Source organism: Perca fluviatilis, chromosome 17 (assembly GCF_010015445.1).
Source record: "Perca fluviatilis chromosome 17, GENO_Pfluv_1.0, whole genome shotgun sequence".
NCBI classification, from domain to species: domain Eukaryota; kingdom Metazoa; phylum Chordata; class Actinopteri; order Perciformes; family Percidae; genus Perca; species Perca fluviatilis.
Window position 1 is genome coordinate 20,874,567 of NC_053128.1, and position 17,496 is coordinate 20,892,062.

General features: G+C 39.3%; 1 protein-coding gene across 1 annotated transcript in view; it reads right to left on the reverse strand.

The window, feature by feature from the left end:
• Window positions 1–17,496, reverse strand: part of LOC120545374 (astrotactin-2-like) — a 298,446-nt gene that overhangs the window by 235,921 nt on the left and 45,029 nt on the right. Inside the window, exon 2 of the mRNA XM_039779627.1 lies at window positions 13,287–13,474. Coding sequence (XP_039635561.1) covers window positions 13,287–13,474 — 188 coding nt within the window. The remainder of the gene's footprint in view (window positions 1–13,286; window positions 13,475–17,496) is intronic.

Here is a 17,496-nt window from a genome sequence, read left to right on the forward strand (position 1 = left end):
TTTTTTGTTATTTGCAAGAATTTGGACCAACACCTCTGGAAGGTGGAAAAGAGAGGACATAATGGTCATAAAAAGGGACCAATTATGAGATTTTTGTGATTGCTGGGTTATGGGAGGGATGTTAAGTGCCCACTGCATGAACTGTGTTGTTTATATTTAACAATGAAAATAAACCTTGATTTGAAAAAGGACTAACTGACTTTAAGAACAAACCATGTAAAGATACTGTGGTAAAAATATTGGGATTTTTCATACATCGGATACATGCAACATAACATTGATTAATTCATAATTCTATTAATTATATAGACTGTCTATTCATCTATATTGTGTTATTACCATATCACTTTCGCATATCCATTGACTTACTTATACCTCACTTTGCGCCGGCTTGTAATGCCTACTATTATAGTATTGTTGTACTGTATTGAATGTAAAACTGTATGGTGTCTTGCACGTTTATGCTTTATTCTTGGCCAGGTCGCCATTGCAAATGAGAATCTGTTCTCAACGGCCTACCTGGTTAAATAAAAGGTTAAATAAAAACATAAATAAAAAAAATTAATATAAGTCTAATGTCCTAAAACTATTCTGATGTATTTATAAGCAACAGAAAAAGAAAAGCAACACACACATATACATTTTCTTCTTAATCTTTATTAGAGCTTTTACAATTAATCATGTTGTGGTATATATTCTAACAAGCTGTGAATGAGCATATTAAGCCTGAGACATGATACACCACTTAACCCTTTAATGTGATGTAAAAGTATAAATTAAGGGACACATACTAAGCAGCGATGACATAAAGAAGATTTATTAAACGGTGCAGAAGAACAAGTAGCTCCTTCAGCCAATTACTTTGCTAATAATTCTTACTTCTAGACGCTCCATGTCAATCTCTTAAGCTGCTGGCTACCAGAATTTTTAGATTAGCACTGATTTTGTATTCATGGTACAATGACACGCATGTGTCAATTTATAGAAACCAAAAGGTGGACGAAACAATTAAAGCTTGGAACAATTAAAATGTAGCTTGCTTGGACTTTAATGTAATAATTAAAAATGTCCTCACCCGCAGCAGCGTTATGCCTGCGTGTGCCGGGGCATGGTGAAGATTAATTTATGTAGCCCCTGATTCCACAGGAGCCACGGTTGCCTCAAATGAGTCGATGACCCACCACACACTGATGGTAATATATCACCAGTGACTGCTTAATTATAAGGAAGCAATTTCAACCGTGTAGGGTGCACTGTGATTTCCATGCATAACTATCAGGACAGAGATAAGAATAGTAGTCCTCCCTTCACATTGTGTGAGTGCATGAATTTTAAATGACCCCAGGCATATGCTCAATTATAAGAAATGGTTTTAAAAATGAAATGTTTTCCATTATTTATTTTTTTAGTGGTTGGCTAATGTAAGTCTTTAACATAGTGTCCAGATAATCAATGAAACATGTCCAATTTCCATTTTTTTGTTGTCCAATAGACACCCAGATCTCAGGGAATAGATGATTATGTTCTGAAACGTGGCATATGAAAGGCTCTGAACTGCCAGCCTTTATTGCATCTCATTTTGGTAAAATACTACCTGTCCTCCCAGTGAACTCAAACATGCCATCTTTTGAAAAATTCTCCACAGTGCTACACACAATATGACTGACTGCCTTTTGCTGTGAACTCCATATTCATATTCCCACTGCATTACATCATTCTCAGTACTGATGAGAGAGAAATGCAATTATATCTTACCTATAATTCTTTTTTCTGCCAAAAAACGTCCTATAGTGCATCATACATTGTGCATCATGGATTTTTTTCTGGTGAAGAGGTTGAATTCAATTGAATTGAGCAGAGAAAATTGCTTTTTCACTGTGATCTGTCTTAGCTGTGGGGTGGGGGCTTTGTTTAAGGGCTGCTTCAGTACATCTTAGAGATCTGATCAAACCACCAGTGTGACTCGTTTCTGAACACAAACTGTCTGGTGTTAGATGTTAATAAATTCATGAATCACATTATTTTTTTGTCATGTTTCATTGTACAGGTGAAAGGTCTTTCTGAAATGGTTTAAATTCTATCAATCATCTTTGCCTCCAATAGTGTGAACAGATTTATTACTCTGTGTGTAGGTGTTATATGTTCTGCCTCTAATGTTCCCATTTTTGCAAATGTATGATGAAGAAAAACTATTATATAACTATATAATTTTACTTAACAGAGTCAGAGGCTGCAGTAAAACAGTGGTAGACAGCAGTGATCTGCAATGAAGTACAATGATACTGAAATATGGAATACTACCCTTCCTATGATTTACAATCGCAGTTTGGCTCCTGCCAGAAAATCCCTCATAAAAGGTCCAAATCAAAAAGAGCTGAGCAAAGACTAAAAGCAGTTTGACAAAACCACCACAAAAAAAAATGCCTTGCTATAGCTGCTAAAGTGTGTGTGATCGTTTTGATGACACAATGCAAATCAAAATGTTTTCAGATAAAGGCCTCCAGGCATGGCAAGGGAGCACTTTGTGCTGTAATGCAGAAATGCAGCAAAAAAAGCTTCATTGTACTGCAGTACAAGACGTGCAATTTTTCATCATACTTCACAAACAAACAATTAAACTAACTACATGTGACAGGCAGTATGTGTCTCAGTCTGTGTGACTTAATGCAACAAACCACAGTTCTAAGATTATTTTCTTTTTCCTTTGAAGGCAGTTTATAAATCTTGATGATGTTTTAAGCCCCCAACGTCTCCTTCCAGACAGAGCTGCGACCGTTTACTTCAAGGCACCTAACCCTAACCCTAACCATAACCATTGCCTAATCCTAATGCCTTCCAGGCAGCGCTGGATAAACGATAAACGTTTATAAAGGAGGTAAATGAACTAATTTACTAATTGTTTTAAGAACAGATGTGTCAGGAAAGTGTTACAACATAATCAGAAAGTAAAAAAAGGAGACAAAAAAGAATAAACCAAAGTATAAAATCCTTTAAATCAGCAGGGTTCTTGAACAGTGTCAAAATGTGAAGTATCACCATGAGGTTGCAGTCATGAATTAGCCTTGGAAAACCCTGACGAACTTCCGGCAAATTTGAGATTTGCTCTGCAAGTCAGTCTGGCCAAGAGCCCATTCAAGTCCATTTCTAGTTTTTCCAAATCGAGGCACCAATCACAACCATTGAGGCGGGCTTTACACGATGACGATAGCGCAGCTTTTTGTTTACATTTAACATGACGGCCACCGAAGCACAGCAACCCGTTGATCGCTGCTACGTCACCCGGCTCATGGTCTGATTGGTTGAAGGACTGTCCAATTGCACCCAGAGGCAGACCCACTCTCAGTTACATCTGAGAAGGGTCTGGTGTCAACCAGGCTAGTCATGAATACATTTAACAGCTATAGACAGTATTTACAACAATAGAGAAGATCATCACTGAAAGCTATTTGAAAATAATATAACCAATGGCCAGTGTTTGCGTAAGAGTTTGAAGAAGAAAACAAACAAACCAAAGAAAAACTTTAAGAAGCCTATGGAAACAACACTGCAAGGACACTGAAGGGTTACTGGGTTTTCCTGTGAAAGAAAGGCTTCCCTTTGGTAGTAAACAGGTCTTCGAAAGCTCCCGAGTCTAAAAGCATAATTGGCAAGGCCCATATTTTCCTTACAAATGTCAACATAACCTTTCTATTAGAAAAAAGAAAAAAAAAGAAAAGGAAAATACAAGGCACTCTCCTTCAAAATTATTTAAAAAGCCTTTATTTTACTGCCTTGGATTTTCCTTTTTTTCTACATTTAACTGAATTCCCGACCCCAAAGAGCACCTCCAAAACATTTGACTTAAAGTGATGGTTCGGAGTAATTCACCCTAGGGTCCTTTGCACCATGACCTCGAGCCAAACACCCCCCCAGAAGCTTTTTTCACCTGGGTCGAACACTGGGAGATTTAGCTAGAGTAGCGTTATCAGCTGAATAGCTTAGCGCAGGGGCTAACGGACCCACGTTTGTATCTTGTAAGTTACCCCACTAATAATGCCCGAAATGATACCAAACGTCTACAAGTAGTACAAATAGGTTATGCTCTCATAAAACGATGGATTGGAAAGTTTGTAAGTACACCAGAAGTTTATGAACACTTGCCTGCTCTCTTCTGCTCTCTGTTGCTGCTGCTGCTACCTGCAGTTAGATGAGTGCTTAGGGCTGTCTACAAATTACTACACCGAAAAGAGTTACAACAAAAATATTTATTAATTCAATGATTAAATAACGTAATGTCTCCAAACTTACCTCAATTATTACTTGTCTCCTGCTAGTTATACTACAGCACTTACTTAAAAAAAAAAAATGTAATTAATAAATATTTTTGTTGCATCTCTTTTCGGTGTTGTAATTTGTAGACGGCCCTAAGTACTCATCTTACAGCAGCAACAACAACAGCAAAGAGCAGAAGTGTTATTTACATAAACTTCTGGTGTACTTACAAACTTTATAATCCATCGTTTTATGAGAGCATAACCTATTTGTACTACTTGTAGACGTTTGGTATCATTTCGGGCATTATTAGTGGGGTAACTTACGAGATACAAACGTGGGTCCGTTAGCCCCTGTGCTAAGCTATTCAGCTGATAACGCTACTCTACGCTAACTCTCCCAATGTTAGACCCAGGTGAAAAAAGCTTCTGGGGGGGTGTTTGGCTCGAGGTCATGGTGCAAAGGATCCTAGGGTGAATTACTCCGAACCATCACTTTAACTTCCTGAGCACCCTGGACTTTTTTTGTCTTTCCGTGATAACCATTCTATTATTTATTTGTGTTAATGCAAGCCTTGAAGAGAACCGTTTTAATGAAAACAACAAAACTAAGGAACTATACTAACGCTAGTAAGGAATAGCCTAACACGCTGTAGAGCAATCGCGATGTCACCCTGTGCAATTACATAACTGCAAAAATTGTGTGATTATTATTATTATTATTATTATTATTATTGTGTGAAAAGGTGTGCTTTGTGCGTGACACTCAGTGTGCACCGCAGTCTCCACGTTGTAACACATGTCACTTTACTGAAAGTATTATCAACAGATGAAGCCACAGTGTCTTAAGAAGCTTGGGGTTTATTGTTAACTTTACACTTTCACTTTACATCCTCTATGCTATCTCTTTTCCTCTTGCTTTTCCCTCACACAGCCACTACGCTAAGTCTGACACTGCTCACGGTCACTCTCCTCGCTTCACAACTCAGGCACTGACGTCACTCACTCGCCTGCCGTTCTCGCTCTCACTAATGCAATTGATGCTTCGGTGTTGAATTGACCTTGGATGTGCCCTCTCAATTACGCTACCCCATGGATGTATGAAGAGCCCCTCGTAACAACATCCACAAAAGATATGACCAGTCAGTCTGTTTAGGCAGTATCGCGTGTGTCGTGTATGGTCAGGTGAGTATCCGAAGAGTAGGGGTGTAGGGTGAGGGGTTCAGAGCACGCAGACTTTAAGAAGAGGTTGTACAAAGTATATTTTGCAACTAGTTATAATACCACACCCATTTTAAATGTTACTGTTTAAAAGAGTACAAAATGTATTATTTTAATAAGAATTTGTATGTTTCTTTGTTTATTTGTACTATTGAGCAAAGCAAAATGTCCATTTTGAAAAGATTGCTTTTTATTTGATTTTGTAAAATAATAAGTTACTTAAAAAAAAAACTTTGTGTATTTGTATGCTCGTTTAACTTTGTATGTTTATTTGTGAAATTCACATTTCAAAATGTTAGTATTTTGTGTAGTTTCCTTGATAATCAAGCAAAGTAGACTCATGATACCATTATATCACAATCATATTCGCTGTATTGTAAATCGCAATATGACTTCTTCAAATCGTGCAGCCAATCATTGTACTGTAAAACACATCTATTTGATTGCTACGTCAGTCAATTGTCATTTTAGCCTGTGTTAAAACTGGTACCGGTCTCTGTCTGCTGCTGTCATATGACGGCGAGACAGCGGAGGGGAAGGACAGTGAAAAGCAGGGAGACTTGGGAAGATGATTGCTTGAGTGAGTGAGAAACTGACAGCTCAATGCCAGAAGAATAGAGTGCTCACACTTCAGTCTGGTCCAGAACTGACAGCATCAGACAATGTGATGTTCACTCAAAGAGCCAGGAGACACCTTGGGGCCATGAGGCCAAACCACCAGACCTTCTGTCCTGTTCATACTGCCTCGATATGCTTCCCCTACTCTTACCCTCCTTTACATTTCAAACACTGATGTGTATTTTTTAAAGAGATGCCAACCCACAAGAAAAGATAAAAAAAACTACCTAAAAACCCAATTATACCGTTTTTGCAAAGACAGTGTACATGCGTGATTGTATAAAACCATGTTTAAAGCAGCTATAATCAATATTTAACAATGGAGCACATGACTACTTGTATGTTGACGTGGTCGCTGGTAGCAAAAAAAAAAAAACTGATAATTATCATCTGACTCTGCAGTTCCCCTCAGCTCTATGAAGCTCAACAAAGGCTAATGTTGCTGTGTATTTGCTAGATGTGTAAATAGGCAACTGTTTGCTGACAACTTCACATCAATGTAATGTAAAAGGTGATCCTATGTAAGGTATGTTAACAGTTTGTCTGCTGTCAAACGTTGACCAAAAACTATGCTAATGCTATGTTAAAAGTTGCTTAAGGAATTTTTGAACAACGATGGCACTATCGGAGCAAAGTTTCTTGTGCTCTACTAGCATGCACACAAAGAAGCTGAGGCATTAATTTATTAAGGATATGGGTTTAAAATGAGAGGGATAGGAGCACAGAGGAAACAAGTAGAGCAGTGTCTAATTATAAAGATGTCCTGTAGGAGAGAAGGTTGAGCAGAGGACAGTGAAATGCAACCAAGACAGGGAGAAAGAGGGAAGTTATAATAATTAATTATTATAAAACTTATAATATCAGAAATAATTAATCCAATAGCAAAAACAACAAATGAAACTTTTGTTGTAAACTACAATCTTCTGTAATGGTTTGTTTTGCTTGGTTTGTGCATCAACTGGGCATTGGGTGAGAGGCAGGCTACACCCTGGACTGGTCCCCATACAAGGCTAACACACACAGACCGATAACCACATTCACACTCACATATGGTCCATTTAGAGTTGCCAGTCCACCTAAGACTGCCAGCAAAAGCAGATGCAGGAAATTGAAATATATGGAACAAAATGGGTACACCAAAACAAAGTGACGACAAATTAAATATGATATTACTGAAATGAATTTTCTAAATTACTTTAATCTAACAGAAATACAACACAATATCTGCCAATTAAAATGAAGGCCACAGGCAGAAAATCATGCGTACATATTAGAAGGATTTACAGAGTTGGCAAGAACACCACAGGATATTGATAAAAGCCTTTTTTTTATTTTAAATGGATGACATTTTGACAGTTTGTCACAGTAAAAAAAGGAGATGTAAATAATAAAATTAATGATGGCTGAATTCCATTTAGCTTTTTTGGTTACAGGATCCTGGTATTGTGCATCGTGGTCAAAATGTCTGCTGTGGAAAAAGCCTACCTGAAACATCTCATTACCTATGGAAATAATTGATTGTCCAACTAGTAATCATACCTGGTAATACACTGACAAAAAAATTTTTTAAACATAATCCTTCTCTCCAACACATTACTACTTTCCCCATAATATTCACAGTCATATGAGAAAACGGTGAAAGGAGAGTCATGAGGTTTAGAGTAAAGTTCAACTTTTTGAATGTTTATAACTATGATGGTTACGTTATTATTATAGCTATGTCACTTTTAGTTTAGTTGACGCTGCTACCAAGAGTACCCATTTTGACAACTTGACATCTGTGACAGGCTATCAAACATTTCATGGCAGATTTAAATGTTGCTGAACTGTCAAATGATTTAGACAGTGTCTAGAATAAAGTGTTATGTAATAGTAGGATTACAGTATACACAGTAATTATAATGTTGAACAAAATGACAAATGCTAAAAACTGAAACTTTAGAATCACAGTGTTACGACGAAATGTCGAGATCTCTGGTTGCAGTGAAAGTGACAAACCAAATTACACACACAATAGTCATTTTCATGTTTTATTCATGTTTATGTCAGCTGAGAGTGTGATGCACACCCCTTTGAATAACGTGTCACGAAAAGTGTTTTGAGGGTGAGAGAACAGGAGTTGGGGCTGTGAGCAGGAGAGGTCAGAGGATTCGAGCGAATGCAGAGGTGGATAGAGCGAGGAGATGCGGTGCACCAAGAGGAGGGGAGAGACCAAAATAGAGCAAATGGTGAGATGAGCAAGGAGAGGTGAGGCAGAGAAAGTCAAAAACAGAACAGGTGCGAAACATGCAACTTGAAGTTGGAGTTTTGGGAGAAAGGGTAGGTGTGATGTGATGAGAACACGAGACTAGGAGAAGAGAGGTGTAAAAACACAGCCAGGAGTGTTCACGATTTCCAACTGGGTTGACAAGATGAGATACAGTAAAACATTTAAAAAGTATTGGCATCCAGAAAGCTAAGATAATGTTACAAATGCATTTTCAAAATGCAAACAGACGGAGAGGATGGTCAATAAAAAAAAATAAAAAATAGGGATGCCCCGATTGATCGACCGCTGTTCATTAACGGTCGATATTTACTAAAAATGTGTGATGGGGTGCTCCGCCGATTAACTACTACACACACATATAGTTAAACACTCGGCTGTAAGCAACAACCGCTTGTCTGTGCCTGATTGCCTGTTCATGTGAAGTCCTCCAGTGGCCACCTCCCACCCACCTTATTGGCCAGGAACCGCACGGTGGTCGCTCAGGCGAACGCACGGTACTACAAACAAAACAGTTGTCGAAGAGTCGTCACTCAGCAGGGCATGGCGAGTTTAAGCTTAAAGCGAAGAGTGAGGAAGAAAAGGCTGAAAAGGCGGCACCCATACGCCAGATATTAACACAATGATTAACAATGATAACTAGCCATATCGGTGCCTATTCTTAACAGTCATCACAACATGATGCTCACTTAAACAGCGTACAGACCACCCACCCGTCTGGGAGTGTGTCCACTGTCATTTCCACGCTTTCCATTTATTTCTATACAGCCGTGCAGTGTAATCTGGTAGCGGCGCGGGGAGTTTGGAGAAGCGGGGCTTCTGCCTCTCAAAAACTCACGAAATTCTTTTCAACTGATGGTTGTCGATTTGAAATTAAGACGGATTCATCAACTATTTCTAGCATAAAATGTTTTCAGAAACACATTTCGGTGAACCATTTTCCGGGAACAGACAGTCTAGTTTTCTTTGGTTGCGAGTGGCTGCAGAAGTGGTGGTCGGAGCAGAGGAGAGTTAAAGTTTGGTAGCGAATATATCAAATGAATACAGCACATGGGTGTAGAATAAGAACGGTACAGCAGTTTTGTGCAGTGTAAGCTGTAGCAGGAAAAGTTAACAACACCCGTTTTTATAGCGCGTTCTTGACTTCCAACGTGACGCACCAGAAGAAAAAAATCAAACGCATACTCGTTGACTTGCAATGGGAAAGGAGTCTATCATTAGCAGAGTTTCCAGTTCAAAAACTTGATATGTGCGCCCTCTCTGTGGTAGGAAAAGGGTACAAGAAACAAGACTGATTCTTATTCATACGTCTAAATGACACATCATTACATAACCGGTTACACTACCACCTGGAGAAGATCACAATAAACTACAAACAGGCAAACTGGCCAATACTTCACACAGCTACAGTTTATCAACGACTATAACTAAACAAAACAACACAAAAATGATCAGCATCGGCCCTCTATCGGCAGATATTGCTCATTTATGATCGAAAATCAGTATTGGAGGCAAACAACGTGATCGGGGCATCTCTATTAAAAACACACACAGTAAGGTGAGAGGCTGATCTTACAAATTAAAAAAAATATTATCAAACAAGTCTAGAAGGGAGAGACTACTTTGGTGAGAGAATGTGGCAGAACAAATGTAGGTGGTGAGTTATCAGCTGCATTTTTGCATGTGTATGTTAATACGGAACTTCAGCCACAGCAGATTTAAAGCAATAGTAAATCCTTATCTGCCACAGTCCTAAAGCTGCAGTACGGAGATGAAAACACTACTCATACAAGAAAACAGCTTACATATAAAGAAAACTCGGGTCTTCTTGGCATCACTGTCAAACCAGCTTTCTACTCCACCTGCTAACAGTCGGTAATTGCATACTTTAAAATGTTGACAATCCCCCATACCCTGACAGCATCCCATCAGCAAGAACTACTACACCAAGAGGTGCTTAAGCTGTGCAGCTGTAGCTCTGCCTTCACCAGACTGGTTTGACATTTGAAGATCTTAACCTCCACCGCAGACTTCCTGTCAACAAAGTCATTACTCTTTCCACTCACTGTATCAGTACGACTAACTCCAACTCTTCCTTAATACCAGCCGGGAGGACAAACCCTGGGAAAAAAAAATCAACACACTCTTTATGCAGTATGGGTGACGTCAATGATTATGTAAAGTGCATTATCACCCAAAGGTGTCTCAACACACTTACTACAATAAAATAAGATTAACAGGAGCATCAAGATATGCAACACTGACAGAGAGGTCATCAGCTTGCAAAAGATACCCTCTATAAATAGATCCTGTATAGATATGTGGGGCCCTATTTTAACGATCTGAAACCCAAGTATGAAACGCAAAACGCAAGTAGCTTTGTGGGCGGATCTCGGGCGCTGTTGCTATTTTACCGGCGGGATAAATGACTCTTGCGCCCGACGCAAATCTAAAATGGGTTGGTCTGAAGTAGCTAGGTGTGGTTTGGGCGTAACGTGCAATAAACCAATCAGAGCGTCATCTCACATTCCCTTTAAGAGCAGGGCGCTTGTTCCATGGCGGATTGCTATTATGACGGCCGGATTTGCCTGGCGCACGCCAGCGGGAGCTGCCGATGCGAGATGCGACAAAGTAATAAATGCCCGTCTTGGCCGGGTGGCGAAGTTGCTGCGGCCCCTCGGGCGCATCTCCTCAAGTCTGGAGAGGATTGCTGCAGCAATGGAGTGTGGGCCTCCAAACACACCACCTGCACCTGTTGTGCCTCTTCCTCTTCCCCCCACTCCATCTCCGTCCACCCGCTCCATCAGGAGCGCATCGCGCATTACTCCCGGACCAGATTCCGCTGGAGTGTCCAATCCCACCGTAGTTCAACATCACGTCTCCTTAAGTCCTCTAATATTTCCTCATTTATGTCATCAACACATCCATGATTCATGGAAATGTGTAAAACACAACAAGCCACAAAGAATGCTGCGACTTTGAGGACTGTAAGTGCCTCCTGATCTATCCAAACACAAAGCGCATTTTCAGTAATATTTTCCTTTGTAATTATGTATGGTTTTCAAAAATGGGAACTGCTGTAGATGAGAGAAGTGTATGCGCGTTGTGCACACGCTACATTATGGCCAAGCATGCGCCCCTAAAATAGCATCTGAATAACGCTAGCTGACTTTAGACTAGCGCCACTGACTTTAGACCAGGTTTTTCCTGGTCAGTGGCGGAATTGTTTTCTGAAACTGCAGAATAGCACAAAGTAACGTTTGCGCCGGAACACGCCTCCTCTTTTCGCTGAACCGCCCCCAGGAGCGCAAATACATTCCCTAATTTACCGACGTGCGTCTGTGGAGGGAAAAGTCCGCTGTGCGTCGGGTGCAAAATAGGAATGATACATGCGTCGGTGTACAAAGGCAATTGCGCTGAGTGCAAGATAGGGCCCGTGGTGGTTAAGGCCTGGTCACACCAGCATTTATAATGGCAGATGTAATTGCTGCAATTAGTAAAAGTAAAGTAAATACATGCAAATTGTTCACCTCGAATGTTTAACTTTGGTGAACTTTGACAGACGATTTTGCGCTGTTGAACAATAGCAAGCCGTCTTGACAGTGTTGACCTTTGGGAAACGGAGACCTTGAGATGGAGGAAGCTATCCCATCTTCTTAGCTGTGTTTCTCCATCCACCTTTAATAAACCTCCTCTGTCAGAGCATAAATTGCTCTTCAAAAGAGGAATGGTTTGCAGACGGTTATGAGACAGGAGTCGATTGCACAAATATGTCTTTTGAATAAACTGTTTCAACTTGTTGACCCATTAGCGACAGGGTTAACAAGCTTTTTTGTTTTCCTGACAACCACCAAATGTAAAGAGCTTTCAATATACAGACTTAAATGTCCACACTAGCCAGTTGTGACACAATATGACACTTTTTTGAGTGTCAAAAAAGGATCTTCAGAGAGAAGAAGATGGCCCAAACACCAGCAACCACCAGTTGCACATGGCACTGTGGATAAACCACAGAGGACTGTCACACTTACCCGCAAAAGATAATAGTGTGACAACCCCAACCATCAAAAATTGATTTTATGATGAACAATACGGAGAAGAACAAGATTTATAGATTTATAGTGCTCTTATTGCAAGCTCAATGGTAAATACAGACTATTTAAGACAAAAGTGGGAACAAGCTCTTCATATGGAAATACAGCAAAACGATCAGTCTTTTATTTGCAGTAAAGTACATAAATGCTCTTATAATTTAAAAGGCATAAATTAGCACTATTTAACATAATGCACAAGGTGTTTTTATACCCCAGAGAAATTAAATACAATGAACAGTGAGATATCATTCCTCTGCTGGCATTGTAAGAAATATAAAAGGTACTTTTTTTTTTTTATATGCTCTGGTCATGTGAACAACTTTGTTTTATTTTGGAAATTTGTTACCAAGCTGATATCTCTGTGTTTAAATGTATCTGTTCCCCCTTTCACCTCATTTATGTCTTTTGTGAATTAATATGTCTGACAAATGGAATAAATATCAAAGTATGTATATAGATCTTGCTTTGATGGGAGCTAGGAAATGCATAGCTTTAAAATGGAAGGCTTCCAAACCCCCAGCAATAGTCCACTGGTGGAATGAACTCTCAAGCTACTTATGGACAGCATTTATTGTTAGTAAAGAGAGAACCTGACTTTTTGAAGATATGGCAGTCTTATACAGAATTTGATTTTATAAATGTTTACATTAATGTTAGGGATTACGAAAAAAAGTGTTATCTGAGTGCATTCATTATGTTGTTTTGTTTTTATTATATATATATAAAAAAAAAAAGATAAGTGCATTTCTTTTTATTAATTTGCCATGCTACACATGCATTTCTAAATCTATGTGTATCTACAACCACATTTCTCAGGCTTAAGTGTTCATAACTTACCATAACTGAGATGTGCAGCAGATGCATGTGTTCATGTAGAGCATGAGTAGGCTCCCGAGCTGTGGGTTGTGTTGTCTGTGCTACAAGCTCAGATTCAGTCATGGACACATGGAAGTACAGTGTCCCATTTTCCAACCACTGCTGCTTCCAGTGTACCTGAGAAATATCTTCTCCCGTACCAGACATCTCTGCAGAGAACAAAGAGAGAGGAAAAAGGGACAACATTTAATCCATGACAAATTTACATCTACATTAAACTGCTGTTAAAGTCTGTTTTCCTAACCTTACTGTGTGAAAACTCAAAAGAAAAGTAAACATCTAAATAGCCTGTGAGGAATAAACCAAAGTTCAAATGGGACTGTTCAGTTGTGCATTAGTATTCCAGTGCAGTGTTCTGTCTAAGCACACACACACACACACACACTGCTGCAACTAGAAACCTCGAACTCTTAAATAGCTGGACATACTTCTTAAGCTGTCATAATTGTGTGCATTTGTGCAGCTGGCTCTGGGAGAATTACTGTCAAGCCACTGCATTTCTTAACTGCTTTGATAAAATCTTCATGACTACCACTTTTTCACAAGTGGCGAGCATCACAAATGTTTTAGCCATTACAATCAATACAGCACTTCAATTATAGACAAAATCAGTCACAGCTGGGAAAGGCTTTTACCTGTTAATATTCATTTGTTTACACTTTTCTTGTCAGGCATTAAATGCAGACACAAAATGACACAAATGGGAAGACAATTGTAGAAATGCTGTCTCACCATTCAATGTCCTCTGCTTATCTAAATCATCCTACATTTTGCACCAATATAAAACCATTAGCTCCAGGCCATTGCTGACATTAAGTATCAAACATCAAAGGAAAAGCTGAAAATGTTTAAAAGCAAAGGAGGGAGAAAAATGTGCAAAATTAAATAAAAACAGACCCAATTGCAATTTATGGAGCAACGGGAAAAGGAGATTGAAAAAAAAAAAAAAAAAAAGAGCAGAGGGATCTCTAGTATATCTTGATATGGATCATGACACAATATAATCTAATACTATCAAGTGGGAGTGGTTGTTCAGGAGACAAGTACTGAGAAGCCTCAGGGAGCCTTAGATTGCAAGGCTTGATACAGTATTTGTCATGCGGCTGGGTGACAAGGGCATAGACAACTGCTGACATCTCCTATCAGCGGCAGGTAGCAAATGACAAATGGCGTTCGTTGCAGCTGGTTATTAACCCACTGACTCTGGGTCAAAGGAAATGGACGGCAGGGGAGGGTTATGTGAGCTATGTGCTCAATAGTGACATGGGCCCTAAGGTGCAGGGAGGGAGCATGCAGAACAGACATCCCCTCAGAAAATGATGAAACTCCTAACATGGGATATACAGTATAGACCTCATATTATTATGCTGCATTAACTAATAGGCAACATGCTTAAATATACTGTAGGGCTGCAATTAACAATTATTTTCCTCATGCTTTCCTTTTTCCTTAATTGAGCTGATTATTATTTTTTCAATTAATCAATTATTTAGGCTATAAAATGTCAGAAAATAGGGAAAGATGACCAGCACCAAGCTCAATAAATCCTCACATGTGCAAAGTAGCAACCAGTAAATGTTTTTCTTTTCTTGAAGCATTATTTATATGATTAAACCTTTTATATGATTAAATTTACTATCGACTCATGGATTATTTCAGCATTAAGACAATATCAAACACATTCTCTTATATTCTAATACACCCTTTTAAAGTACACTTTAAACATCATCCACTCTTGTACTGTAACAGTAAGGTGTTCTATACTTTTGCTGACTGCAGCTTATGCTTACATATTTTGTAGGGTGTGAAATTATTAAATGCCATAACTGCTGGCTATTCAACTCTTTTGTTAATCTGTGGGCTGAAGACACACTGCTTGACCTTTCACCTTGACAGGAGATAAAGCTTGGACTGCCGGTTCAACAGTGAGGTGCCTCCCACCATCTGTTACGGTTTTAAACAGAGCTTATCAAGCTCCTGTCAAATTTTTCTCACGTGCTTTATGTGCATTTCAGAAAGCTTTAAATAACTGATTGTGCTGACACTTAGTTTGATCCAAATTAAAAGTGATTTCCATGTCAACAACTGAAAAGCAAGTCTTGCAGTAACAAAAGCAATCATATGCAGGATGGATGGACAGTAATAGTCTTTCGAGGGCTGTTACCTACCTTACGATTGTTATGTAGATGAGGAATCTCAGTAAGCATGCTATTTAAAGACAAAAGGATTGTGTGGGAGTATGTGTGTGTCCTTGTCTTCTGTGCTATGAGGCTTGTCATTGGGCACCTGGCCAGACGTTAGCGGGATATAGGTGTATGGCCTCAAGGTCTGCTAGTAATTCATTAGGAGGAACATTATTAATGTGTATATGTGCATGATTATGTGTGTACGTGCATACTGTATATATGTGACTGACGCCAATATGCTCCTAGCAAGGGTGTCAGCAATGCAGTGTCTCCAAAACTGAGTCCAAGGACAACCCAAAGGAATGCCATAATGAACATTACATAAGAAAAACTGTATTAATTAACCTTATGGATCACAGAGAAATGGTGACACAACACAATGCTAGGATTCTTACAGGGTAAAACAGCTTATTTGAAGTACTTTATTTACGGGTTATCAGCATTGTGGTCATAAAGCTCCAGTCGGAGAGAGACAAAAAGACATTAGGCTGTCATATTATTCAAAAACTGCTCAAATAACAAAATGGGGGACTGGCTTTGCTTTGAATCTATAAGCCACCATTGAGTTTGCTGGCTGCATTACTGATTTTTTCAAAGCATACACTACATGTAGTGTACCAGTATAGAGGTTCTAAATTAATTTCAGTTAACAAAAAAATCAATGCGAAAATTACTTTAACTTACACATACAGTAAAGTACAGGCAACCCCTCCCCCTGGTTTCCCTTCAGCCAATGTCGTGCACTCTCATTGGCTGTAGCTCCCCAGCAGAGTCACCGACACAGGGGACAGGTTACACATCGCACTCGAGCATGTGTGTGCGAGTGCTGAGCCAATGATGATTTGCCTCCGATATAGGGCTTTTGTCGGGGACCTCCTAAAACTCCTAAAACTGTTGGCGAGCGTATAATCAGGGCTGAAGTCCTGTAGTGGGCACTTGCCATTAGAAAAGACAACATCAGTGAACCTACGCTCACCCTGAAGTCAATTGTGGAGTGATAGCATAGCTCTTATTAGTAGCTGTTTTAAAAAGATCATTTCATCTGCAAAAAAACATTGCAATGATGAGTAAACATAGATGTCAGGAAAAGGATCATGTGAATTTCCCCGTTTCTTGCATGAAAAAAAGTAAATCCTGATTTAGTTAATTTTCAGCCCACACAAGTTTATTTTTATAAACGAAGGAAGTGAAATCAAAGCAAATGGTGTGTGAAATGAAGTATGATGCAGTACGTTTTTGAAAGTAATTGTATGGCAATTAGACAAGCAGTAATATAAAGTATACAGGATGTAATCCATTGTTATGGCCTTTGAAAAGTATAAATTCAAAACTGGACAATATACTGTACCTCTGGGGCGGATTGGCCATCTGGCAATTCTGGCAAATGCCAGAGGGGCCGGACCATTTTTTTTTAATATACAAATAAATTGTCTTTACAGGCCGACAGCACATAGGACGGGTTTTTATCACTTGCACGATTTCACTATGGTTATAATAATAATAATAATAATAATAATAATAATAATAATAATAATAATAATAATAATAATAATAAACATTAAGCATTTGGCCAGTCGGCAGCGGTCGACCTGGTCCTGAAATGGGCCGACCGACCCATCCAGAGGTACTCAAATTGGGACGTTCAGTCAAAATCAAGCACGTCACCTTCAAACGGGATCTCCGTTTGCAGGGTTCAGGCTGTACCGGACCCTCCCGGTGATCATGCTGCTCTGGGGGACCGGCTGCGCAGCGAGAAGCCGCTACTGATGGGCGCAGAGCTTTGCCGGAGCTCCGACTGCGACCGTCTGACGGCATCAGTATTAAATTAAGACAGTTTCATTACCGGTTAAAAACACTGTAGGCTATATTCAACATTACTGATAATTTTTTATCAATAGAATGTAGAAAACATTACACTTCACAACGTTTTGGATCCATAACATGATTGTGTTATTGTACAATTTAGCAGTAAAAGCAATAGCAGA